Source organism: Tinamus guttatus, unplaced genomic scaffold, assembly GCF_059628265.1.
Source record: "Tinamus guttatus ecotype Peru unplaced genomic scaffold, ASM5962826v1 Tinamus_guttatus_pri_ptg000308l, whole genome shotgun sequence".
Lineage (NCBI taxonomy): Eukaryota > Metazoa > Chordata > Aves > Tinamiformes > Tinamidae > Tinamus > Tinamus guttatus.
In genome coordinates this window covers 1,528,368-1,553,563 of record NW_028288842.1, presented here as the reverse complement: position 1 = coordinate 1,553,563, position 25,196 = coordinate 1,528,368, and the positions used below count along the sequence as shown (strand labels likewise).

The 25,196-nt window shown below is 43.6% G+C and overlaps 1 protein-coding gene across 1 annotated transcript in view; it reads left to right on the top strand.

Annotated features, from left to right (window-relative positions):
- ST8SIA1 (ST8 alpha-N-acetyl-neuraminide alpha-2,8-sialyltransferase 1) overlaps window positions 1-25,196 on the top strand; it is a 96,048-nt gene that overhangs the window by 37,941 nt on the left and 32,911 nt on the right. Inside the window, exons 3-4 of the mRNA XM_088528401.1 lie at window positions 8,956-9,065; window positions 13,771-13,863. Of these exons, the coding sequence (XP_088384527.1) occupies window positions 8,956-9,065; window positions 13,771-13,863 (203 nt within the window). The remainder of the gene's footprint in view (window positions 1-8,955; window positions 9,066-13,770; window positions 13,864-25,196) is intronic.

The window sequence follows — 25,196 nt, the reverse complement described above, 5'->3', positions numbered from 1 at the left end:
AATGGGTGGAGAGCAACACCACTTGAATAACTCTTTTTAATTGACTGTCTGAGAGAGCTCTAAAAATAAGCTTACAAATACTGCAGGGAGACGAAACTAGAGGACACAGTTCTCTTATCAACACAGTTGCCTTATCAAAAAGCCACCAGGCAAGCTGTTCCCCTCTCCAATAATACTTCTCATGTGATTAAAGAAAGAGAAAAGAGAAGCATCAAGGAGAACTTGGAAGAGAAGCATCACAGTCGGACAAGTCAGTTTTCAAAGGGTAGCTGGTCAGGGAAGTGCTCGTATGGACTTCTCCTTTTGTACAAGGGTGGAAAACAACGCAACTGCAGTGGATAAAGGAGGCGGGGAATGGTTTTCTTCTTTCTTGTACAGGAAGAAGCCTGTCAGGAATATGTGTTCAAACATGCCATGTGGAGCATGTGGCCATCGGTCACGTTGTTTGGTGTTACTGTCATATGCCACCCTGTGCTGAGAGGGCGTTCAGCAGGACGCTAGCTAGTGATCTGTCCCTGTCAGGCACCTCAACTGCAAAGCTTGAAGTCCTGTGTTGTCCTCCCACTGCCCTCCTGCCTGATACAAGGCTCAAATGTTTACCGTTAGGAAACTCTTTTCCCTAGCCTAGTGTTTGAGAGGACCTGAAGCAGCCCTGGGAAAACACATGAAGGAAAAACCCTTCTCCCAGGCCTTGCTAGCCTTGCTGGTCTGCAGTGTTTGGGACCTGGGGAGCGATCCAGTACAGCCTTGGTGTGTTTATAATTTCCCCATGAATAAGTCACCTCCATGTTCATTAGCTTACCCTGGAACTACTTCCAATTCTTTTATTCCAGCTAAGACTCCAATGACAAAGTAGTGTTAATCTAAAAGTTGAAAAAACGGAGATTGGGGCACGCTAGCAGGAGCAATGTAGATTCAACGTGTTGTGGTAGACTTTGCTCAGAGCGATGGCTCCTTCCCAAGTCCTTGCTAGTGCCATTCCCAAAGGGAGGCTGGAGCTGACCAGAGTGCTGACCCCATATTAGTAAATATTCGATTTTTGATAAAGAAATTGTCATTGCTCATTTAAAACAGTTTCTAAAACTTTAATACAGGATGTAGCGAGTTGACAAATTACTCTTGTGACTTGCTGTGTAAAATGCTATTTGTTTTGAGGGCTTTCATTTTCAATCCTGGAAAAATTAAATAGCCTATGGAAACTTCATGGATTTTATAATTAAGAGAGGACAGCATTAGATTAAATGCTTGTGTTGTATAAATGAGCGTGCTTTGAAAATAAATGTTTGCTGATTTTTGTAACAGCTTTTTCCCCCCCTTTTTTTTCCCCCTCTCCAACTTAATAAACTTCTGTTTTCATAACCTTTACACATTAGATTGCATTATACTGCAGTTTCCTCAGATTACTTCCTTGTGAGCTAAATATAGTTTATTTACTTTTAATTTGCTAGTTGCTCATTATATGTAAATCCTGCAATTTTGCTAACCATCTTTATTAAGTTTCCTTAAGATCTTTTATCTTGGCTGTACCTTTCTACTGAAAGAGAGCCTATGAAAGAAAGGTAGACTTTAAATGAAAACCTATATCCTTTCATTACAAACATGTATTATTTTCTTTTTAAGTTGCACCCAAGTATATTATCTGCTTTTTAACTCTTATGAGTCTGCTTTTCTTGTACTGTTAGTTACAACCCTAGCTAGCTTCCATACTGTCTCGGCTGAAGGTGTACAATACAGCATGATGCAGGCTCCTGACCTGGTGAAATACAATGGTTTTGTTGTTGTTGCAGATACATTAATGATTCTTCAAACTATTTTCCATTTCTTAGTTTGGCCTATGCATTTGCTTGGATGTTGTGGTATGAAGGACAAGTATTGCTCCCTCCTCTGGCTTCATGCCCTTCTTCTGTCCAATTCAATAATACAGTTAAATGAATCCACTATTTCCTCAAGGTTCTCTTACGTATTGGGGTTTGGGTGTTTCCTGAGAGCCTGATATTGTGAGGTTTCTGCCAATCACTACCCATAAACTATTCTAAACACCTTGAAACACCAGAGCCTGTAGACATTTCTTAGCCGTCAGTTCTTTGTTGTGTTTTGCTTTGCTCTTCATACATGTTTACCTGACTGGAAGCAAGGAGAATAGTTTGCTTTTTACTGAAAGGTGTGAAAAAGTATCTGCATCAGTTTTGTAAAATTAAGAATTATCAAAGTTTAAAAGTTGGCCTAAAATAGACAGGTTCTCTCTAGCTATAAGATAAATGAAGCTCGCTTGAGAGGCTTAATTCTTCTCATTGAGGTAGAAGAGGGATAAAATCTGCATGAATCATTAAAAAAAGTCAACTGTACTGTCATGCTGCCAGGAACTAAGTTCAGCATTTAAATGCTACTCAATCCTCTAATTGCAAATTTCCTACGGATATCAATCCTTGCGGGTTGCCTTTCGATGTCTTTTAACTAGTGGATCTCAATAGATGTCATTGATTCATCTGAACTGTTTAGGAGCAAAGCAAATGTTAGATACTACTTTCTAATTAGCGTTTTTTTTATATATATACATATATATACTGTCTGCATGGAGGCATGTTGTCTTGAAGATTTCCTAAAAAATAAAAGCCCAAAGCTTTAAGCTTTGGTGCCTATCATACAGTAACTGAATCTCTATTTTGGTGCCTGCGTAAGTTGACGGATTTCCTTTGTTTCAGCTCCTTTTTCCTGTTGATGGGACCGGGGGCCCTCAGGAGGTCAGAGCGCCAGGCTTTTGTATCCGTGGCACCCTCCTTTTTACAGAGCAGAACTGGACGCCCTTTATACTTTTATGAGCTGGAACTAACCTTATTTATTGCATATCCTGCGTGCTGCTGCTAACGTTCTAGAAAAACTTAGTGTTCCTAAAACTGAACGAGCTTTTTAGTTAATGAGCCGCGTGGGTGCAGATGGGTCTCCTGACGCCTCCTTCAGACCCTTCCCGCTTGCTGTTGTCACTGCTCCCCACACGCTCCATGCGGACTATTATTGCTTTTGACAATTACTTATGTTCTACTCATGTTATCGTAGAAACAGTCATCCTATATCAATTATGCAGGGCTAGGATTGATCTTAAAATGCTTTGGAGCTGTGTTTTTGATTGCCTGTTGGTCCCAGAAGTAACCTTACGTTTGTATGAAACTGCTATTGAGATGCTATGTTACTCTGGGAAAATAAGTGAAGAGAACCCCTTACAGTCAGTACTTGTTTTTGCAAAATTTCCAAGTATTTTTCTATCTTTGCTGACTCTCCCACACTCTCACAAGAGATTAATTCAGCACGAGAGTACATTTTCTGCTCTTTCCCAAGTACAAGCAAGCCGATAACCTGCAGTTTTCCCCACTGTATTTTGGTTTTTGCTTATTACAGTTATTCCATCCTTAAACCACTGAGGGAGAAAGTACAGTTAAAGTTGGGGGGAATTGTCACTGGGCAGTAACATAATTTGTCTTCTGTCTTCATTTATTTCATTGAATATAATATTTACTCTAACAATCCTTCCATCACTGAAAGCTAAACATTGCGTATATACAGGAACTTCCTGTCTAGGAAATCATATGCTGCAAGGTGCGTGAGTGATTAAAGAAAGATCTTCTTCATTTTTTTCAGGCCTATAAGATAACTCATTTAAGCTCATACAAAACAGTAACTGTTCTTGGTGCCTAGTAGACATGCGTGGCATGAGAGAAGTAGTTTTTCCCCCTGAAGTCATGATTTTCTGTACTTCACCCATGTTTCCATGAAATGCTTAGCCCAAACCCCCAGATGTTTAAATGTATAAGCCCCTGGCGTAGTGAGTTTAACGTACTCAGGCCTCTCTCTTCTGCCAAGACTTCAAGCAGATTTAAGGAAGAAATGGAAAATATGGAGGAGGGACCATCCTTTTAAAAACAGAGGCCTCTAATTCCGAATGGTGACTGGTTGCTGCTAAGCCCCCAGGGCAGTGCAATAGTGAATGACTGCTGGTAGGCTTGTATATGTGTCTGGCTTTGTAGCTCTGGCTCTGTTGAACTTGAAGCAAAAGGGTCTGTACGCAAAGCAGAGCCGGCTTGGGAATCCCATGGAATAAATGGGGTTTTCCTTGAAGCTCAGCAGATGACCTGAAGTTGACCATGGTCAGGTAAAAGAGAAGATTTGCTGGGTGTTTCTGTGGCTGCAGGTAGTGTTTTCTGGTTCAACCTGTGACTGGAAATGAATCCTTGTTACCACACAGGATAAAAATCAAGTGAGTTATGCAAGTGCTTATGGAAGCCAATGCAAACAATTAGTCATAAATTCCAGCCACATTCGTTTTCAGGAAATTTGCACCTTAGCTTTTCTTTTACACTTTTTAAAGCTTTTCTTTACACTTTGTTGGGACCGTGAGCAGGATTTCTGCATGGCAGTGCAGCTGCAGGAAAGGAAGCTCAGTTCCTCCTTGATGCCCCCCAGGTGTGGAGCTGTTGGAGGCCGTCACATCTTCCAGTGCGACACAGGCCCCCGGCAGCCTGGAAAGCCAGGCTTTGTTTTATTTATTTCAGCATACAAAAAAGGTCAGAGCGTTACATACCTGGGATCCATCTGGCAGCAACTTCGTTTCAGTCCGTTGAGCAGAGTGAATTCCAATGTGCCCGTCCCTCTTGTTCGGGATGGTACTGCCTTGCTGAGGGGTTCTTGGTCCGTAGGGAGGTTTGTGGGATGTTCAGCAAGTGCCAGTGGAACACACAGTACGGTTCTGGCAGGCTTTTCACAAGCAAAATTTGATTTTTACAGCTTTACTCGCATGCTTCTGTAATAGACCTCTGCGTGAACACAAAACAGTTGAGGAGATAAATGGTGTTCAGTAAATCTGCTGGTAAAGTCTCAGTGTGGTAAATTAATACATTACAGCATATGCGTCTTCCTGCTCACAGCATTTGGTCAGAATTTATGATGTGGGTAAAACTGTCTTTCTTTTCAGCACTCATATACAGGCATTTCCACTCAAACTCACAGTTTTGTTTCCCTACACAAAAGTGCGTTCTAAATTATTACAGAAATCTTAGATGCATTTCAAACTTCGTGTTGCAATTTCAATCAGGAGCTCCAACTAGAAGCGCCAGGCTGGAAAGAAAGGTGCAAGAGAAAATTTCAGCTGTTACTGCATGAGAGACCTTTTTAGGTAACAGCATCCAGTTTTAATGAAAGTCATGGGAGCTGTCCCTGGCTCTGTGGTTTGGAGGGGGTTTGGAGCCCGCTGCCTTCAAGCCGTCACTTCTCCCTCCTTGACAGCTCGGTGGGAGGAACAAAAGGCCCAGCAGAGCAGAGATGATTTGTAAACACTGGGAACGGGAACAAGGAGCCTTTGCCACCCACCCTACCTGGGGCTGACGCATTCAGAGTGCCAGCTGCTTCCTTACACACAGGCACAGAAAAACAACCTTATGGGATGCATTTGGCTTCTGTTTAACTCTTAGAATACCACTAAGTATCCTGGTCCATAGGAAAACAGCCGGACTGCGTCATTTCCATGAGGATGCAAAAGCTCAGTGTTCTCTGCAAATCCAGAAACGCTTACGTTAAAAGGCCGTTTTATTGTAGTTTGGTATTTGGGTGTTTTCAGTGGCTTTGACATCTTCAGCATTAAATCAGAGGCTGAACACTGCATTTTTGTCTTGTTTTCCCAGTAAAGACTTGGTTGCTGATTAAAGCCTTTGGCAGTGAGTGGGCAAAAATTAATGCATTAACAACATAACAATGAAATCAAAGTGAATTAGAATAGCATTATCTGAAATAAATTTTATTTTTTATTTTGTTAGTACTGTGTAATGTTCTTTGAACTGATGACAATGATTTATTTCTGCTTAGATGAATGATGAAACTAATCAGTGAATTGCTGGATAGATGCTTTGTTAAATTAATCCCATATTCAATTGGGAGTCTTTAATCTATTGCTTTGTGTACGTTCTTGTCATAGAAATCATAGGGGGAGGTGGAGGTTCTTCTCTCATCTACATCAGTATGCACTAGAGCATCTTCATTGCTTACCAGTGGGGTTTCATAGGTTTGAACCCGGGAAGCTAAAGCAAAAATAGGACCAATTCTGAATATGTAAGGGTTTGGGGATTTTTAGTTAAGAATATTAGCAAAAATGAGTGTGGGCCAGTCACTTACTTTTACATTTTCTTTTTTTAAGCTAGATAAACTAACGCTGTGCAGAGTTTCTAGTCCATTCACAAGTCGCTGGCTGTTCAGCTAAATTTTATCAATGAGGACAATAACAAACGTGTTAATGAAATGACAGCGAAGGCCACGCAGCTCTAGGAAGCTGGTACTAACAGAAGTGCTTTTGCCACAGCCTTGCAATCCCAGGCAGGCCTTTGTCAGGCTGCTTCCCAGCTGTAAGCAGGAAAGCAGCTGAGCTTTCTGCCATCATTTGACATAAGTGGCAGTTGGGTCCCCACGAGATGACGTTATCCAAGAACTGGAGATTTGCTTAGCAGGGAGCTGCGCTCTGGCGGATGAAGAGCCGCTGTCCCTGCAGTCCAAGCCATGGGCATCCCCCAGCTGTGGAGGGAAGCGTGTGCTGCTGCTACGTGGGTTGCAGGCTGGGCATGTCCTGGTGGTTTCAAAGCCTGTTCCTCGGGAGGCAGAAGGTGGCCTTGTCTTTTGGAGAGAGACCAAGGAACCGCGTGGTTCACGCTGGCTTGTGGGCGACTTGGGTGATTTGTGTGTGACCGGATGGGTCGATGGCAAAACAGGCTCAGAGCAGAGTTCCCAGCAGACAGCGATATTGCAGATCAAGTGCACTCAAGAGCTTGAAGAAAGGTCATGTGTAAGATAACAAATACAGGTTTCTCTGGGGCATCTTAAGCAATTACTCCTCCTTAAGCTAAAAGCAGCTGAAATGCCTCCAAACAGGAGGGACACTTAATCCGTAGGCCTTTCCAGTCTCCCCGCCATCCAGGCCCTGGAGTGTGAGAGTTTGCACGATGTCTGTCGTGAGCTTCTGCAAACTTGCACCTTGCTCCCTTCTGGAAGCCGCCTCTGTTGAGGCTTTAAGCTAAAGAAGGACCCATAAATACTGTCTGGTGTCTGTGCAGTGTCCTGATTTTCCAGTACTTAGCACAGGGTGGCTAAAGAGTGAGTTTTGAGGGAGCTTAAAGCATTCAACATGTACCAACGCCGCATGAGTTACAGGACATAATGTCCACATTTCGTAAATATAAGAGTTAAGGGCTACTGCCTTTGTGATTTGTCACGGGCTTGTCTTTGCAGAACTAGCTGTCTTGGAAGGAACCCTTGAGTAAGAAAGGCACAGTTATTTATGAAATTTATTCCTCTTCCACATCTCCTCCCATTTTTCTTTCCTGCGGTGAGCCTGTAGGCTCTCGCTTGATCAGGGTCACCTCTGAAATGAGATGCCCTTTGAATTCCAAGATACAGTCCTGGTTCAATAAATGTGCAAATTGAAAAACGGCCTCCAGAAGGCAGAGGCAGGGGAAGGACGCAGCCGCATGCTCAGTCCCGCCTGCTGGGCCTCGGGACGCTGAAACTGATTTTTTCTACCTTGGCATAGGTTAAGCCAGGAGTACGAGACGCAGGACGATTTAATTCATTTCATTAGAAAGCAGGTTGTAGCTTCATGTCAGCCAAACAGAGCTGAGTTTGCCGAGGAAAGACAGAAACCTTGAATCCAGCTGCGCGTAAGGAGGAAAGGGAATGTGACAGCGTAACAAAGAAGTCCCGACAACCGCGGAGCTCGTGCTGCAGCACCGCGTCTGTTTTCTGGACCGTGTCGTGCCTGGGGACTACGTTATGCGGTGCTGGATGCTGCCCTGTGCACCTCTTGCAGTATTTAAGCCTGGTGAGTGCTGCCACCTCTCTCACGTGCCCCTCAGGACACGCGGGGGCCTCTGCGTCCTCGCAGGCTGGCACAGTCACTTCTGTCCCTGCTGCAAAGTCAAGTCTTGGCAGGCTTGATAAATGCAAATTTCCCTGCACAAATTTGGCATGAGGAGAATATTAAGCCAGCTATCGGAGGCACATCTTGTTCTCACAACAGTATCACGCTGCTCTGAATTCCCATGCCCTTTTTTTTATTATTTTTTTATTTTCTTTATTAATGTCCTGGGCTACACTGATGTACGGGATGGCTATATGCTGTTTAAATGAAACTGCAAGTGTTGGGAAAGCTGTCCCAACTTTTCTGTAGGTGAACAACTCGGGAACTGACAGGCAAATGTCCCACGTCTAGTTTTGAGATCCTCTGGAAGGAAGAAGACTGTATAAATGTAACATATCACTGCATTTGAGGCCATATTGACCACGGACAGCCTGGCAGCTTGACCTTGCACCTTGCTACCACACTAAGTTGCTCCCAGGGCTCCTACACGGTTAACGTGACCCTGTTTTAATTTCTGCTGTGCCCGGGCAGCTGCTGTGGAGCCCGGAGTGGCTCTGCCTGAGGCTTTGGGGTTGCAGAGCCGTGAGGAGAGCCGGGGTGGCGCGTGGTCCCCTCCCGTGCCCGCGCGGTGCCCAGCGCCTGCTGCCTTCCCTGCGGCTGCCGGCTCCGTGCGAGCCCGGGGACGTGGCTTTCGTGGGTGTTTTTCCACCACTCTTGTTTCTACTTTTTTCCCCGTGTCCTTGCAGCTTCAGTGGAGGATACATTCTGCGTATCTCGATCAGCACATGCATCGGGACATTGTAACTATGCAGTTTTGCTCCTGCAGGAATATTGTTATCTTTGCATTGCGGATTTGCTGCAGTCTGGTCTGGGGGAGCAGGGATAGAAGGGCCCTATTCCCGTCTGTTTGCTAACTCGTGTACATTTTCCTTTTTCCCGCAGCTCCTAATCCTGCCTTTTCTTTCCTCGCGTGGAGCCCTGCCAGCCGCCCGGCTTCTCCCGGCGCGCCTCGCACAAAGCTGCTGTGTGTTCTCCCCCTAAAATCCGCCCCTGTTTTCTGTTGCTAGGCTACCCCCTTGCAGCTGCCGCTGAAGAAATGCTCCGTGGTGGGAAACGGTGGCATCCTGAAAAGGAGCGGCTGCGGCCGGCAAATAGACGGAGCCGACTTCGTCATGCGGTAAGACGCAAACCCCCGCGACGCTCCCTGCCCGCTCCCGCGCTTCTCGTAGCTGTTCGCCTGTGAGCAATCGATTATCATTTGCCCGTTTGCCTTTATTCATTAATTAATTTAATAATGTATGTATCTTACTCCAGTGGTTTGGGTAAAGGCGTGAGAAAGGGCGGCAGGGGCAGTCCCGACCGGCTTCCGCCCACGTGCGCGTCGCGGGGAGATGTGCAGCCGGATGCGCTGGGCCTGTGCCAGGCTCTGCAGTGTCAGGGAGAGGGAACTGAGAGCAGCCTTTCTTTCTGATTGCACTGGGCTAGACAGGATCTCATCCTGTCATGGGCTCTGTCCTGTAACTCTAAATACCGTCACCTGACACCCATTAACCTCAGCATGAGGAGACGCTGACTTATAGGCCAAGCTTTAAGAAGGAAGCTGGAACACAGTAAAATGCTTTTACGTTTTTCCTCCCCGAAGATAATTTCTGACTGACAGAGGAAAAGACAAACCTTTTTCCTTAATGCTGTTTTCTTGGAGTTCCTCAAATTCCCTCTTACCCTCGCTGTTCTGAAGCCATTAGAATCTGTCAGGCAGGGTGTTGAACCAGACAGTGCTTTCTTGACTGAATTTGGCACTTTCCAGATCTGCAGTCTTATGAAAGGAAGACAGAAAATGAAGTCCTTTTTGTTCAACATGAACAAGAAAAGCTTTGTTGTAGGAATACTCCCCAAAAGATGAGACGTGGAGATACTTACAGCTTTGAAACAGATGCAGAATTAACTCCCACTTTAGAAAGTCCCCTTATTACATTTTGATTTGCTCAAAACCAAACCTTGCCGTGATTTCTGGTTTCCGCCTGAAGACCAAAAAAGCAAAGAAATACAGTGATCTGAAGACAAAGGAAACATATATTTTAAACACAGGCACAGAAGGAGGGACTCAGTGTGTTGATTGCCATTACTGTGAAAATCCTTAGGTGTTCCAGAGACTACGTATAAGAAACTGCAGGGTATAGCATGGTAATGTTATCTAGATGCAGTAGAAAATGGAATTACCGTAGCAGCAATTAATTACAAAAGCAACAGAAACTTTTATTTTTTTTAAGCAGCTCTTGTAGCTTGTTCAGAGAAACTGCTTTCCTCTCCAGGGATGGTAAACCAGACATCATCTGCACAGGAATTATGAATTGGAAAGAAGCAAAAGGGAAAATCCTGCACAATCTCAAAGCTGTCTGTAGACTGTGTTCTATTAATCATGTGCAGTCGTGTTTATGGCAAATGTTTCAGTTCTTTTGAGTAGAAGCTACTATACTTCTGGGAGAAAGTATTTCTATGGCCCGTGGAAGATGGGATTTAGTAGATCTCTTCTAAATCTAATGTCTATAATCTGAGTGAAAAAGCACAATAATGAATTGCATAACGTCTTTCATTTGCTCTTAAGAAATGCTGTTAAGGTTAGTTAATGAGTTTAAACTCATCCTGTTCTGACCATCATCTCCAAACACAGTTGTACCATCATATGCATTAGAAGAGCAGTAATTTTCAGCCCCTGAAGCATAGCACACTGTATAAGCAGTGAAAAAGGTGCTTGGTCTTGGCCACATGGTCTGTATGTTCAATTAGCTCTGTATGTGGTTGTAATAGGCTGTTCTCTGGTCAGCAGGCCTTTTTTTTCAGGTTTGTCATCTTCAGTTTTAAGTAAATTCTTTATTTGTCCTGCCTGCAAATACTCATTTTAGGAGATAAATAGCAGGTAGTGAACCCAAAGAGGTCTTTTTGTCCGCATTTTGGCAAGATACGGGTTAATGGAGGAATCCCACTTTCTTGGCATTAGATACTGACGAAATATTTCTACCTTGTAGTTCTCCCGTTTTCTCAATGGCCACATCTGCCGCAGAGAGGAATTTTCTCCGCTGTGAAACAGTGTTGGGAGGAGGATGTCTCTGAGCCGGTGGCTGTTAAGTTTGCTCCAGACCTGGCGGCCTGTCACTCTGTTTGAGCTGCCTGGTGGCAGGGCTTGCTAGCTCTTGTTGGAAGAAGCTAAGCTCTTATCTCTAGGTTCTGTGCTTGCTATGTAGGCAAAGCTGGGCTGCTTAAATGCAGTGCTGCTTTGGCGGTGTGCAGAGAAACGTTGCTTTTGTTTGTTGTATGTAGTTATTGTCTTGGTACTGCCACAGGTGCCATAAGGAAGTAGAAGCGAACGTTGGAAAACGGACGTTAAAAATTCAGATTAATCCTTTTTACTTCGAGCCAAGGCGGATTAAGCTGTGTGTCTGCCATGCATGCGTGATGTATTCTGAAATAGGTAATTGCATAATGTCTGTCAAATGAACGTGTCGTTCATTGGCCGGCCAAGTTGCCTGTTTTCTCTGTATCTGTGGGACATGGACATCTCTCTGGATCAAACGTGGAGGAGCTGCTGCTGCCTTGTGAAGGCTGAAGGTTCCTCTCAGTTGTAGTGACCTGTTGAGCTGAACGATCGCAGATGTAAAAAAGGTGCAGCACAAAATAGAGAGACTTGCTTGAGACTAAGCAAGGAGATACATCACGCTGTTATGTTGCCTCCTTCCTGTTCCATTCATATAAAAAAGTACTGGTCTTAAATGTTGTCCTGATACTCCCTTATTTCTCACACATCGCATGCTTGCTCCTCAGCATGAGGAGCCAAGAGTAAGACCATTAAATATACACATTCCTTACAATGATTCCTTTGCTTCTTGGTGTTTTTCTCACCTGTGTAACAGTCAGCACTCTGATGACCAGATTAAGAAAATTATCTGAAAGGCCAAGAAGTTGCTTGACAGCTGGTTTCTCTGCTGAATACATGCAGCATTTCTTAATATTTCATGCAGAACAAGCTGGAAATTAAATTTCCCGATAAAAAATTTTTATCAGTTTAAATAATCCACCTAGGACTAATCTCTGAAAGAAATTTCTTTATTAAGATGGTGAAAACTAGTGAGAGATCTCGGTCTTTCACATTGCCTTTAAGTAAACACCAGTCAAAATTGTCCTCTTAAAAGGTTTCCCCTGGAATTTGTGTTTATTCAAATCAGAGACCATACAACTGTAGACTGGTGGAGGTCATCTGTTCCATCTCTCTGCTCTGAGGCAAGATCACATATACATAAATATATATAGCTTTGCTTCCCGATACTTGTTTGACTTGCCATTAAACACTGCCACAGAGAGAAATTTGGCAGCCTTTCCAAACAGCATTATTCTGATTGATTTATATCCTACCCAGCCCATGTGTTTCTTTTAGTTTTAATGAAAACCTTTCTCACTTTAGATTTTTTCCATCCTTTCTGAGAATTAAGTTTTCCATATGTTTCTAATCTTTCTTCAGTGACTGCATTTTCTGAAACCCCTCATTTTGATTCCTGTTGGCTGACTTCATTTTAAGTTATCTTGCTTCTTTTAAATTGTGGTAGGTCAAGCTCAGTTCCCTAGCTGAGATCTCAGTGGTTTCCATGTGTGCCTTAACAGATACAGTCATATGAAGGAGAAACCTTTTATTCTTCCTAATGAATATGGGTGACTTATCTATGTTGCATATCCAAAGCCCTTTGCTGTCCTTCTGTTGGCATTTTCTTATCATTTGCAGTTAATAATATGGTTTTGAAAGCTGCTATTTGACTGCACGCAAATCCATGCCCTTTTTTTTTTTTTTTAAGGAAAATGGGATGTTTTACATCAATAAAAATTGCAGGGTGGGTGTTAGGTGCTCAGTAGTGCCCTCTCCAGGCACTGCTGTTTTTCATGGAAAACTTATCTTTCATTTTAAAAGTTGGGCAGAGTTGTAATGAAGGCTATTGTTTTGATGCTCATTTTTGATGTAAGTTCTATACAAAGAGTAGATCTCGCCTGACTTTAATAGCTGTAGCAGTGCCTGGGCTTGGATACTGTTTGAATGTATTTTGGACATTATCTACCAGTCCTTGCTCCTTCTCTCGTGTATTTACTATGGAGCATTTAAGCCTGTTCATTTTTTAGAAGTTTCCTTCTGCTTCTGTTTTTCCAAGTCTTGTCTCTCTCACTTTCCAAAGTCGACCTGCTTAGTCTTTTTAATATTATCACCTTGCCCACCAGAACAAGACTGTGAGAGGAGCCGAAATACAGATATTTAAAGAGCCACTTAAAGTCTTCATCCGTCTGTGTTTCTTGATAAATTGGGGTGCGCCGAAGATATCCCACGATGTAATATTAAATATTCCAGTAGCCTATTGCTTGCAAGAACATATATAATGCTTATAATGCTACAGGGTGAAAACTTGCTGGAGCCTGGGACTAATTTACCACGTGAAACAGGGTGAAAAAGAGAACTTTAAAGGAATTTGAGAGAAGCCATTGCCTTTTTTTACACTGTTGCCATCTTACTTCCACAGTTTGTCAGCCTAACAGCCTGGCAGAATTGCCAAGTCTGTGGTTTCCTTTTTGCTTCACAGTTAGGATCATCTCTACAAAAGGGTTTATTCCTTTATTCTCCACAATCTCCAGGAAAAAAAAAAAAAAAAAAAGTTCTGCTGTGCTTATAGATGTGGTGGAGTAGGGACCATCCGTGGCGAGCTGCAGTATTTATATTGTGCTCTTACATTCTCGGTCAGTTTGCTTGGCTTTTTATGAAAACTGCAAATTTAGACTTAAAAAAAACCCTGGGGTTGAAGCCTGTCAATCCTGAATGTCAATTAAAATCTTGAATGTCTTTCTGCCTGCAGGTGCAACCTTCCTCCTCTATCCCGTGAATACAGCAAGGATGTTGGATCTAAAACCCAGCTGGTGACTGCAAATCCCAGTATAATTCAGAAAAGGTAGAGAGCATGTTGCTCCTTCTCTCATCTGGGGAAACAAAAAAAAAAAGAAAGTGTTTGCTTTTTATTGTACATATTAGTGAATTGTGTTCTGTTTTTTCACAATGAACGATGTTCTGATCCTGGAAAAGATGCAATAAGCAGTGGATTGAAGTTAGGTGAAATAAATGGAGACTAAAACTCTGATTGATCCTTTCACTGTAAGTAGAGAAACTAAGAAACTAACTGGCTTTTTACAAGATTTTCTTCTACCATTCTCTCCCTCCCTGTGTCTGTATGGCGAGTTGTGCGCCAACATGTGCTTTGCCTGGCTGCAAGCTGGGCATATACTTATGGTATACATCCTGTGCCACAGTGAGTTAAGGTCCTCTGCTGTAATCCCCTTTCCTTTTCTGCACGTGCCGATTTGGCTTTCTCTTTGCTCCACAACCGATAGTTTCTGTGAGACCTGTGGGCTCTTCTTGGTATTACGTGTTTACTGGTTTGCAGTGTCCAAAGTGAGTAGGAGAGGACTGATTGACAGGTTGTGATCATAAAGCCTGGCTGACTTAGGAAGCTGGGATAAAATTTATTTGTTTATTAGGGTTAGTGGAATTTTTCTAAATGTCAGTAGCTGACGAGCGAGGGGAAGAAACAAACCAAAAAAAATGTCAAAGTCATCTCTGTGATTTTGCCTTGCTGAATTTTAATTGCTGTGTTATTTGTTTATCTCCCAGGATGTGATAGGCTGTTCGCAGACAGAATAAAATCTGCTAGTAACTTGCCACGTTCACTGAAAAACATAGGAAAAAGGCATAAACTGAGACAATGAACAGGAAATGATTAGGCATAAAAGGACTGTAATGCAGGTGCTGGGAGGTGAAGGATTGTGAAAGGGAAGAAAAGCAGGCGGATAAAAAGGATTAAGAAAGAGAAGAAAGGCACAAAATAGACATGGAAATTGATATTCCTTGATATTTCAATTCAATTTAATGTTTTTCAATCAGGAATTGAAGGGTTCTCTGTGTGTGTGGAAAAAAAATAGGTGATATGGTGCTCTTAGACAAAGTGGTAAAGAGAGGGAGAGCAAGAGGGAGATGGAGGAGCAACCAAGTGCAGGAGCCGGTGCTAAGCAGAGGGGTCCGAGGAGGACAGGGCATGGATGGACGCGCTCGCGGGTCAGAGCAGCGTGGAATGGGATGGGAGCAGTGTGGGCAGCGGGATGGCTCTGTGGGCAGTGGGATGGCTCCGTGGGCAGCAGGATGGCTCCGTGGGCAGTGGGATGGCTCCGTGGGCAGCAGGATGGCTCCGTGGGCAGCGGGATGGCTCCGCAGGCAGCGGGATGGCTCCGCGGGCAGTGGGATGGCTCTGCAGGCAGCGGGATGGCTCTGTGGGCAGTGGGATGGCTCCGTGGGCAGTGGGATGGCTCTGTAGGCAGCGGGATGGCTCTGCAAGCAGCGGGATGGCTCCGCAGGCAGCGGGATGGCTCTGCGGGCAGCGGGATGGCTCTGTAGGCAGCGGGATGGCTCCGTGGGCAGTGGGATGGCTCTGCAGGCAGCGGGAAGGCTCTGCAGGCAACGGGATGGCTCCGCAGGCAGCGGGATGGCTCTGCGGGCAGCGGGATGGCTCTGTAGGCAGCGGGATGGCTCCGTGGGCAGTGGGATGGCTCTGCAGGCAGCGGGAAGGCTCTGCGGGCAGTGGGATGGCTCCTTGGGCAGTGGGATGGCTCTGCAGGCAGCAGGATGGCTCTGTGGGCAGTGGGATGGCTCTGCGGGCAGTGGGATGGCTCTGCGGGCAGTGGGATGGCTCTGCAGGCAGCGGGATGGCTCTGCGGGCAGTGGGATGGCTCCGTGGGCAGCGGGAAGGCTCCGTGGGCAGTGGGATGGCTCTGCAGGCAGCGGGATGGCTCTGCGGGCAGCGGGAAGGCTCCGCGGGCAGTGGGATGGCTCCGTAGGCAGTGGGATGGCTCCGTGCGCAGCGGGATGGCTCTGTGGGCAGTGCGATGGCTCCTTGGGCAGTGGGATGGCTCCATGGGCAGTGGGATGGCTCCGTGGGCAGCACGATGGCTCCGTGGGCAGCAGGATGGCTCCGTGGGCAGCGGGATGGCTCCGTGGAGAGCGGCACGGGCGGCAGGTGAGCACAGGGATCAGCTCAGGGCAGTGGGACTGAAGATGGGGAGCTGGGAAATGTGGCGGAAAGGACGGAGCTAAGGCAGACACGTTGGAAAAGTGGGATGAAATGGCAGGAACATTGCATCAGGGAAAGGAGATTCATTTGACTGTGGCATTTTGGGTGACATGAAGAGGAATAATGGGAAATGTGAAGCTTATCAAGGATGTTACAGTTGTCAAAGCAGAGGATAATTAAACTCGTGGATCCTTCCATGTTTTTTGTTTCCCTTCCCTTTCAATGCCTAGAATAGAAAAGGGTAATTCCAAAGGAGTAATAACTCACTCCACTTAACATTTTTGAACAGAAGAGGAAAAGGATGTTCTCAGTGACATTAGAGGAAGACTTTGGAGCTTGCCCAGAGAGGCTATGGAATTATTCAGCTAGGAAGAAAAAATGAGAGTGAGCATATGGCTGAAGAGGCAGATGAAGAGAGCAAGAAGGTATTTTGTGCGAGGTGGATCTCAAAGGAAGGAGTGGGTGGAGAGGGAAATGCAAAAAGAGCAAGTGAGGAAAGGATGGGAACAGGACAGGAAATGAGCTTGTTTGCCAGATCAGTTTTCATGGCTGGATGATCAACTGTGGTCTAAGAGCTTTGGCAAGAAAGTACTATAGGGTGTATATGCATGTGTATTGATTAGACAAGGACAACTGTGGCCAATTATTGAGACAGAGAACAAATTCATGGTGCTGAAAATTGGCAGAAACCTCCTCTTAGGCATGGAGCTATTGAGCGGTCTGACACTCGCTTCCTCTGCTTAGTCATAGACAGATTTTTTTGTCTGTTTTTGTATAAGACTTTGTCCAATTTCTGTTTAAGTAAAGATATGTGATATATATAAAATTATAGTATTTTACTGCCCTTTCCTGTATGCTTTCCAAACTCATTATTTTACCTCCTTCAAATTAAACTGAAGTCAGACGTGAACATACAAGATAAAAAGGTGCAAGCTTGGAAGTTAAAATACAAAGAAAGACTCAACAAATAATCCATTTCTATGAAAAGAAGCTTTTTAAAGAATTAAGACTGCTTGTAACTCAGGCTTCCGCAATATTCAAGGACTTTCAGCTTGGTGGCTGATACAGATCTGTTTCTAAGCTGTAAGTTAACTAGCTTCACATAATGGTATTACTGAATTATCAGTCTCCCACTCTCCTCTCGTCCTTGCTTTAAGTAGGTTGATACTGATGAGGCTTGACATCTCAATTATCTCCCGAGTGTGTTATGGCAGATTTAGTGAAATGGTCCTGCAACACCATTCATCGCCTCTAACAGATTCATCCTTACCAGGTAATTTATGATTAGGCATATTGGACAGGACAAGGATTTTATACCAGGGATGTGGAGGCAATTTTCTGTGATGTTTTAAAACTGGAATGCTATCTTTGGGAAAACAAAATTGTTGCAAGTAACTGTTGCACAGTGGTATCTGAGCTGCCACTGTTTCCCTCTAGACATTCCTTCAAGAGCCAGTTTGCAAATGTAACAGGAATATAACAAGGGAGTCAAGATTTTAGTATGTACTATGTCTGGGAATACACTGACTTTAATGATACCCTTTGGGCAGCAGATAATAATAAAAGAATTAAAGATTGAGTTCCTAAAAGTACCCGCTTAGTTTTCACCAGGAAATATAACTGTGCAGATAGAGCAATTTTCACGTGTAAATATTGTGCTCTCTTCTCAATTGGGTTTGAAAACCTGGCTTCATATAATTCAGGAATACGGGCAATAGAGGCAATATGATAGAAATTCCCCTGCCAGACTAAGAGGACTCGTGATGAATGGCCCAATTTCTTTTTTTGCCCAAGATGTCTCACAAGAATCTCCCTCCGGTTAATATTGGAACTGACAGTCCTTTGTGGCTGTGTGAGATTTCTTTTGCCACTTTACAGCCTAAGCTTATGTTGCTGTTGGCTCTTGCTTTTAGGCTATAATTTGGATTGAAATGTTGCATAAAACTGTTGTGGGGGTACCCCACGCTTCAGTCAAGCGGAGGCTGCAAACAGGTTGGCATTCTTGGTGTTTCACGTTCATTGCCCTACCACTCTGGTAGTCTAGTTGACTTGTCCTTATTTGTAGGGAGCTACTGTGGGCATTAAACAACTTTCTTTTCTATATAGCTTCCCCACCATTACTAGAACCCCAGACATTGTATCTAGCAAAGATTATTCTATGTTTGTTCTAGGTCTTATATTTTTTGCACAACTGCTATAAGTCAGTGTTAGGAGGGAGGCTGTGTAGTAGCTAGAACTGTGATGTGAATATGTTTCTTCTCTGATTTTCTCTATGACAAATTCAACAAGAGTATTAGGTAATATCATTTATGACAACTGTTTTGATGATTCTGAGCACTTGTCTACTACTGTGGAAAGTGACGTGTAAGTGGATCCCACATGGACACAAAAACACTTAGGTAGATAGTAATGATCTTCAGAATCTGCTCTTACTGGTCAAAGTGATGCAAAGAGTTGCTGTTTAGGCTGTGGGTATTACATGTTTCTGAAGTTGCTTACTCTGGACAACTTAAAAGAGGCAAACTTTAGCAAATATATTTTGGATAGTTTCTTACCATCTTCAACAATTTTTGCATAATAATGCCTTTTTACCTTCTGACTGCTAACCACATCTGCGAACAAGTGCTGGGGAGGTTAATAATATTCCTTTCTAGCTGTCGTATCTGTTTCCTCTGTCTACTCTACGCAGACATATATCATCGTTAATATGGATACCATAGTCCAAATAGATGGTTTCCATTGAATAGCTTTGAGATCTATTGATGTTTGTTGCTGAGTATTTTATCCACAAGCTGTCTGTGTGTCTGCAGCCTGTGTAGGAATAATCTCATTAGCAAGTGGCATGACGAATATGGTAGCAATTTTAGTTGCCATAATTCAGCGTTATTAAAACTAGCAGAAGCCCCTGCAGTTTGCAGCACGCACTTACTGATGCTGTCCCTGCGATGTAACCCAATAACCAGGTGAATGATGTGAATCCTCCCAGCCGTCCCTTCCCGGGTGCTGCTTTTTGGAGGCGGTGGTGGTGCCTGGGAGGAGGCACTTTGCACCTAACTAGAGCCCACAGCAGTGCTGCTGCTCGCTGGGCTGCTGCTGCTGTCAGCTCGAGGAGCTGAGCGCACCGCGCACCGGGACTCGGTCGCTGCCCATGGGCCTTGCGGCGCCATGAGCACTGAGCTCTGCTGCTTCCCCTGGCAGAACTTCTCCCTGCTGCCGCTGTGGCCCGAGGGGAGAGCTCCGGCTGCCCCGGTGCCCGAGCCCCCCTCCTGGGAGGTGGATTAGTCCCTGGTAGGAGAATAGCGCGCACCAGTGCTGCCCTCCTGGAAGGAGAGGAAAACCCTGGCGCTGAGCGCTGAGCGCTGAGCTGAGGGGACCTTGAGCTCTCTTGTGTCAAGTGCTCTAGTGCCAGGGAGAGCCTAGTGCTACAGGAGCTGTGATGTCCCTGTTCAGTATCCCCTCACCTCATCAAGTCGATTAACGGGGATGAGGACTGCCGTGTGCTTTGAGGGCCTTGGAGGTTACCGCAGGTAGATGCGTTATGGCAATTCCTGCCTGGCTACTGGCAGGAGCAGGGCAGCCGTGTAGGAGACCCGTGCGTCTGCGGCTGCAGCATTTCTGCCACAGGGCCTCTCGTTGCTGTGAATACAGGAAAAAAGGATTAGTGGAGGTGGTATCGACCACTCTTCGAAATGTGGATGTCCTTAGAGTAGAGTCAATCAACAGTTGTATAATGTTGCTGATGGAAGTAGTCTGACCGAAACATGAAGGGCTGGATTTAGGATCAGCTCTTGTACTTTGCAGCTTTGTGTGGACTTCAGTCACTGAATCTGAATAATTTTTTTCAGCAAATTAATTTTCTGATCTCTGTAAGGTTTGACACTTTTTTTTTGATGCATATAGCTTCCTCTACTGAAGCAGAATGAAGGAATGATACTGAAGACTTAACAAATGCTTTTATTAGGTTTCCACAAATTCGGGTGGGATTAAATTTTCTTCCCACTTCTCCTTCCATCTTAGTGCATGGTAATGATCTTTCCTTGATCCAATCCTGAAGACAGCTTTGAGTCCAATTGGCTTAAGCCATTAGGAATAAATGAGGGAATTATTTAATTTAATTAAAACTTTCTTGATCTTTGGTTAAACAAATATGCAATACCAAAGCCTGTTGCCTGCCCCCTCTCAGGGAAACGGTAGAGCAAAATTTCTTGATTATGTCTCCATGAATAAATTATATATTATTTCCTTGGTAGCTGCATTTTAATTTGGCCATTAGAAATTGTAAGAAAAGAAAAAAAAACAGTAAAAGAAATACAGAAGGAAAGTCCCTCTTGGTCATCTTTTTCTTTAGGAGTTAGAAGAAGAAAAGATCTCTTCCTAGGAAGTCACGTATCCACCATCCTTTAAGCAATTCATATAGGATTCTCTTCCATTCCAGGTGTCCACTTTTGAGTATACTTCTGATTCCTTATTTGGGAAGTAATCCAAAATGCGAAGAATGTTTGTTTTAACTCAGTTTACAGAACTACCAGTTACATGTTGTTCTACAAAAGTTGGCAAACATCTCTGCTAACTCCAATGGGGTAAAATTTCTGGGAAGCAGTTCTTCAGTGGCAACTTACAGATTTCAACAAACCCTTCTGAATGTGGAGGTTCCTTGGAGCTCTGTTTGCTTGTAAATAGTCCGTTTTTCTTGTTTTTTCATTTTTTTTTTCCCTGAGATGAGGTTCCTTTTAGAGCTCTGAATATGTTGACAACAGAAGCCTCAGTTCTCCCCTGTCAGAAACACCTGCTTTGTTGGCATTTTAATAGAGAAAGAAACTCAAATGCAGTGATGAAGAGGACTTAGCGGTGTTACCAGCAGGTTAAAGGCAGAATCTGGAATAGGATCCACACTTTTCAATCAGATTTTGCAGTTTACTAACTGATGAATGGAAACACGTGCAGGTGTTACAAAGTCAGATCGTAATTAGGACGGTTTGATATTATAGCCAAGCATCAGACCAAAGCTCAGTTTGTTCTCACCTTCTGAGGAGCCCCATTTAAATCAACGTCTTTTATTCTCATCTTCTCCCTCTGTCTTCTTAACTTCCAGTGTAGACAGGACTATAGTCTACTTTGAAAAAAAGAAAAGGATTTGAAAAGACTTTGTGGAAACTGTCAGATGGCTTTCAAAATAGTAGTAATAGAGAGCAAGCTGAAAAGTATCTATTTTTGCAATGTGTTTATGTGCTTAAGATTACTGAAGTGCAGCTAAGAGTGAAGTTAGCAAATGCTGCACTTGCACTTTCTGTGTATAGTTAGAATTTCTTCTTGTATTTCTTTACCATATACTAATATCATATGGTATAATCTGTTTTTGTTTGAATCTGTGGAGTAGTATCTCGTTGTACTGCTCTGTATGTCAGTCAGTGTGAGTCCTAATACTAAATGAAGAGAAAGCAGTCAACAGCGATAAAATAACCAGCTTTGAATGTCCCTGAATATGTTGTTTATAACAGATTGCCCAAATAATTGAGAAGAAGTACGGTAAATAATGGCTAACAAGGCTCTTTGGCAGTGCAGCTAAGGTTTGTTTTGGCTAGGGAAGGACCGTGGCCAGTGACACAATACAAATGACAAAGGACTAGAATAGGGAAAGAGCCTGATAGATGTTTTCATTTCAGGTATGGATGAAGAAATTAACTTAGTTAGGAATCCTGTTAGTTATCAGTGGTTCCTATTCCTGGAACAAAACAGATCTCCCAGGAATTCTGCTGTCGACCTGGTAAGAGTCACGATGATGGAATAGAGGCTGCACAGCAAACCCGTGGGACTGCAGATATTTTTGTAAACAGTTAAAATTCAAAGTTACCATGAAAAAAATAGAGAAGGATTCGGAAATAAACAGCATACCTCCTCCACCTGGGGAAGACAGTGATTAGGTGTTACCTCTTCAGAAGGAAATCACACTGTGTTAGGCCAGTGACTGAATGTGAATTGTCAACATCCTGCCATTGAGATAACAGTCTGTCCTAAACCATTCAGTTATAAGGTGTTTTTATTGTAGAATTGGAGAGGTATAGGATGCCTTTCTGACTTTAAACTGAGATTTTGATGATAATTCTAATCATCTATATCACACTTCTATTGTGTGTTTTTTTTTTGTCTTACCAGAATCACCAGTGCTTGCCCATGTATGCTGATATTCATTAACACATTGTCTCACACATTTTAATTTCTTTGGCAAGCCATTGCAGGAAAACTGGTGCTTTCCCCCTCCCCTTCCCTCCTGCTGTCTTCTGAAGGCCACTGTATTGACGAGTCTGCCAACATTGCCAAATGGAAAGAAAACAAGCTGTCTCGTTTTCCATTATTAGGCTTATGAAATGGCAGTTGAATATGTCCTTGAGGAAGTAAATCCTTTAAGTAAGTTAGTTTTTTCCTCCTTATACTCCTGCAGTGGGGCTCGTTATGAGAGCTGTCCCATCCTGTATTCCATGAGAACTGTCCAATCCTGTTGCCAGTACGTGGAATAGTGTACCCCAGAACCTGCTTCATGTTTAAGTATATGAATATTATCTTTGAAGTCAGCGGAGCAACTTGCCTACATAAGATTTTGCTGCATCAAGCAGTTTAGTCTCTTGTATGAGCAACCCTTGTTTGCTCAGGGTCACATTCAGAAGATTTCTAAGTAAGTGCCTAATCTCTGTTTCAGTAACTAATCTATCATTGTAGCATGTGGTTTTGGCTCAGGTCTTTCTATCACTGCCCTATCTCTTGGAGATTTTCAGGTACTGATTGGACAAAAAAAGCTTTTACTTATTTTTAATGAAGATTCAAGTTTTCTTGCAATCTAAATAATGAGAACACAGTAAATACTTTCTTTGTAGTCTGTCAGAATGTGGCCTTCCCCCTTTTCAGTCTTTCTCTGCTCCAAAAGATCACTTTTAACAGCATCTACAGCTGTGTGATGCCATAAATGTCAAAGAAAGCCTCCAAAATCAGGAGACAGTCACAGGGGCATATTGTCCATACGGGCTTAGCTACAGGCCAGAACCCTTAGGTTAATCACAGGTGCAACAGAGAGGTTAATTAAAGCCTGTCTTCTCATTAAGCAGTAGAAGGGATTGCTAGGAATGAGCTAATCCAATTGGGAAGGCTGGAGGTTTTATTTGTGTATTAGTCTGTGCTGGGTTGTGCAGACTTGCGAGGCTTCAGTGCTGCTGGTCTCCTGCAGAGGTGGCACGGCCGGTTCTTCCGGACTCAGGGCACCTGGAAACCCACTGCTAGGTTGGGCAGAAAAAGCATTTTTTATTACCAAAAGCATTTTTTTTTCTCAATGAACATTTTGGGCAACTATTTCAGTGTGAATTCCCGTGAAAAGACTTTGATACAAACGTAGAAAATTTTGCATATAAAAGGAGAATGGATGCTTTCTGAGGCAGAATGTGCTTCAAATTTAACTTTTATCAGCTCTGTCACTTGCAATTTGTGACATCCTTCAGATGTCAGCCTAAAAATAACATGAGTTGTGTCACAAGGAATCTTAATTTTCCTCACTGCCTGTAAAGGGAGGCCAAGGTGACTAGCTCAGCCCATGAAGCTGCTTTGCTTAGGCACATGTGTTCTGGATAGATCAAGTTGCCTTTGCGGCTTCTGTTCTCTCTGCAGTTTTACCCCTGTTGCGGTAGCTCCCACCTTATTACTTTACACCAACCAAGAGCTTGACCCTTATTTTTCTCTCAGCGAGGAGATTTGACTCTTGCACTAACGGAGCTTTTGCTGGACTTGCCTTCAAGGCTGAAGAATCCCAAGGGATGTGGATGGGGCGATCTCATCTTCCCAGGCTCCAGCGTGGTCCTGGCAGCCCTCTCTGCCTGCGTTCAGCCCACCAATCGTCTAAGTGTGACAAGTGCTTTGAGAAGGAACTGTAAGAAAGTTGCTTCCCTGGAAAACATATTAAGGAGATGCTAATAGCCGGGAGGCAGAAGCTGACTATTTTGGTTTTTAATGGGAGTGTTTTCAACTTGCCAGCTGGTACCTTTTCTAGGTAGCAGAGCTGGTTCTGTCCCAGCCTAGCCAGCTGGCACTTCAGGTGCTAGCTTGAAATTAGAATCTGTGTGACCCCAGATTGGTTATTTCTGCTAACTAGGTTAGTGCCAGTATTTGTAGGCGCCTCAGAACCATCATCACAGATATCTGATGTGTAGATTTAGCTACAGCCTAAGTTCCCTTCATTAAGCATGAAGGGAGTTGAATGGACTCCCTAAAATGACACCTAAACAGCCCCATCATAAAGAAAATACTGCTGCATCCCTGGGAAATAAACACATTGCTTGAAATGACTTCCTAATGGTAGAGTCACCCTAAGCTGGATATGTAGCAATTTAAAAATCTACGAGTTTGAGGTTGTGACTCATAAAATGGTTCTTACAAACGAAAATTGAGCTGATTAGAAAGACAATGAGTTTGACTCAGAATCTTTAAAAATTTCTGTATATTTCTTACAAGAGGGTACTGCTAAATTGCTAGAAATGAGTCATTCTAAGTGTTAGAGAACACTTCTTGTTATCAGCCTGCATATGATAGCAGAAGTGGAATAATTTTCAGGGAAGGTACACTTACAAGTAGAGCTGGGTTTGTTTTCTTGTGCGGAGAAACACTCTCTCCAAATGAAACAAATGTAGTTGCAACAATTGGCCTTTGCATTTTGTTGCTTGTTTGCTTATTGCTATAGAAATTTTGGGTAGTTGACAGCTGTCAAATTATTATTTTCCTCCTGTTTGTTTATCTATAAAGATGCTGGTTGGACCTTTCCTTCAGGTATGACTCACTACTTGGGCATTTTGTGCATAGGGAGGTTGGTTAATATGGCATATGCATAAACCACTGAAGGGTTTATTTTTCTTCATATTTCTATAGTTACATATTTTATTTCCTTTAAATTGCTGGTCCCGGAAAGCTGACAACCCCAACGGGAAGCAGACCAGGCACATGAAGTGGCTTATATTGTGTCCACTTTCCCCAAGCTCTGTTCACAACTTTGAGTGGCACTACTGGAAATGAGATTGCCGTGACCTGGAGTGGGGGAGTCTGCTCTGAATGTTCCTGCGTATCTTTAGGATGAATTTTTAGGGCCCTGTCTTGTGAGACTAGGGATAGCCCGCACTGACACGGTGGATGGGCAG